This window comes from Gekko japonicus, unplaced genomic scaffold (genome assembly GCF_001447785.1).
Source record: "Gekko japonicus isolate JY-2015 unplaced genomic scaffold, Gekko_japonicus_V1.1 scaffold281, whole genome shotgun sequence".
Lineage (NCBI taxonomy): Eukaryota > Metazoa > Chordata > Lepidosauria > Squamata > Gekkonidae > Gekko > Gekko japonicus.
In genome coordinates, this window is record NW_015174281.1 from 1,020,414 (window position 1) to 1,020,649 (window position 236).

A 236-nucleotide genomic window follows, 5' to 3' on the forward strand; every position below is an offset into this window, starting at 1 on the left:
CTGCGCCGCCCTCGCATCACCCAGCTCGACTCGACTCTACATCCGTAAGAGCGGACAAGCGCAAACACTGCGATGTCTACTTCAGCTTCTTCATCCACCGCCTCATCCTCGGGAGCTGCCGCCGCCGCCGCAGGGACCTTCCACGAGGGTATCGCGGCCTTCGACTTGGCACGCCCCGAGAGGTGGACCACGTGGGTAATGATACTGAAGAATTACCTAACATGCCTGAAGGTTAC

The 236-nt window shown here is 59.7% G+C and overlaps 1 protein-coding gene across 1 annotated transcript in view; it reads left to right on the forward strand.

The window, feature by feature from the left end:
• Positions 1-72: 72 nt before the first annotated feature.
• The window catches only part of OLFML2B (olfactomedin like 2B), a 65,035-nt gene continuing 64,871 nt past the window's right edge, over positions 73-236 (forward strand). The window contains exon 1 of the mRNA XM_015423848.1: positions 73-195. Coding sequence (XP_015279334.1) covers positions 73-195 — 123 coding nt within the window. The remainder of the gene's footprint in view (positions 196-236) is intronic.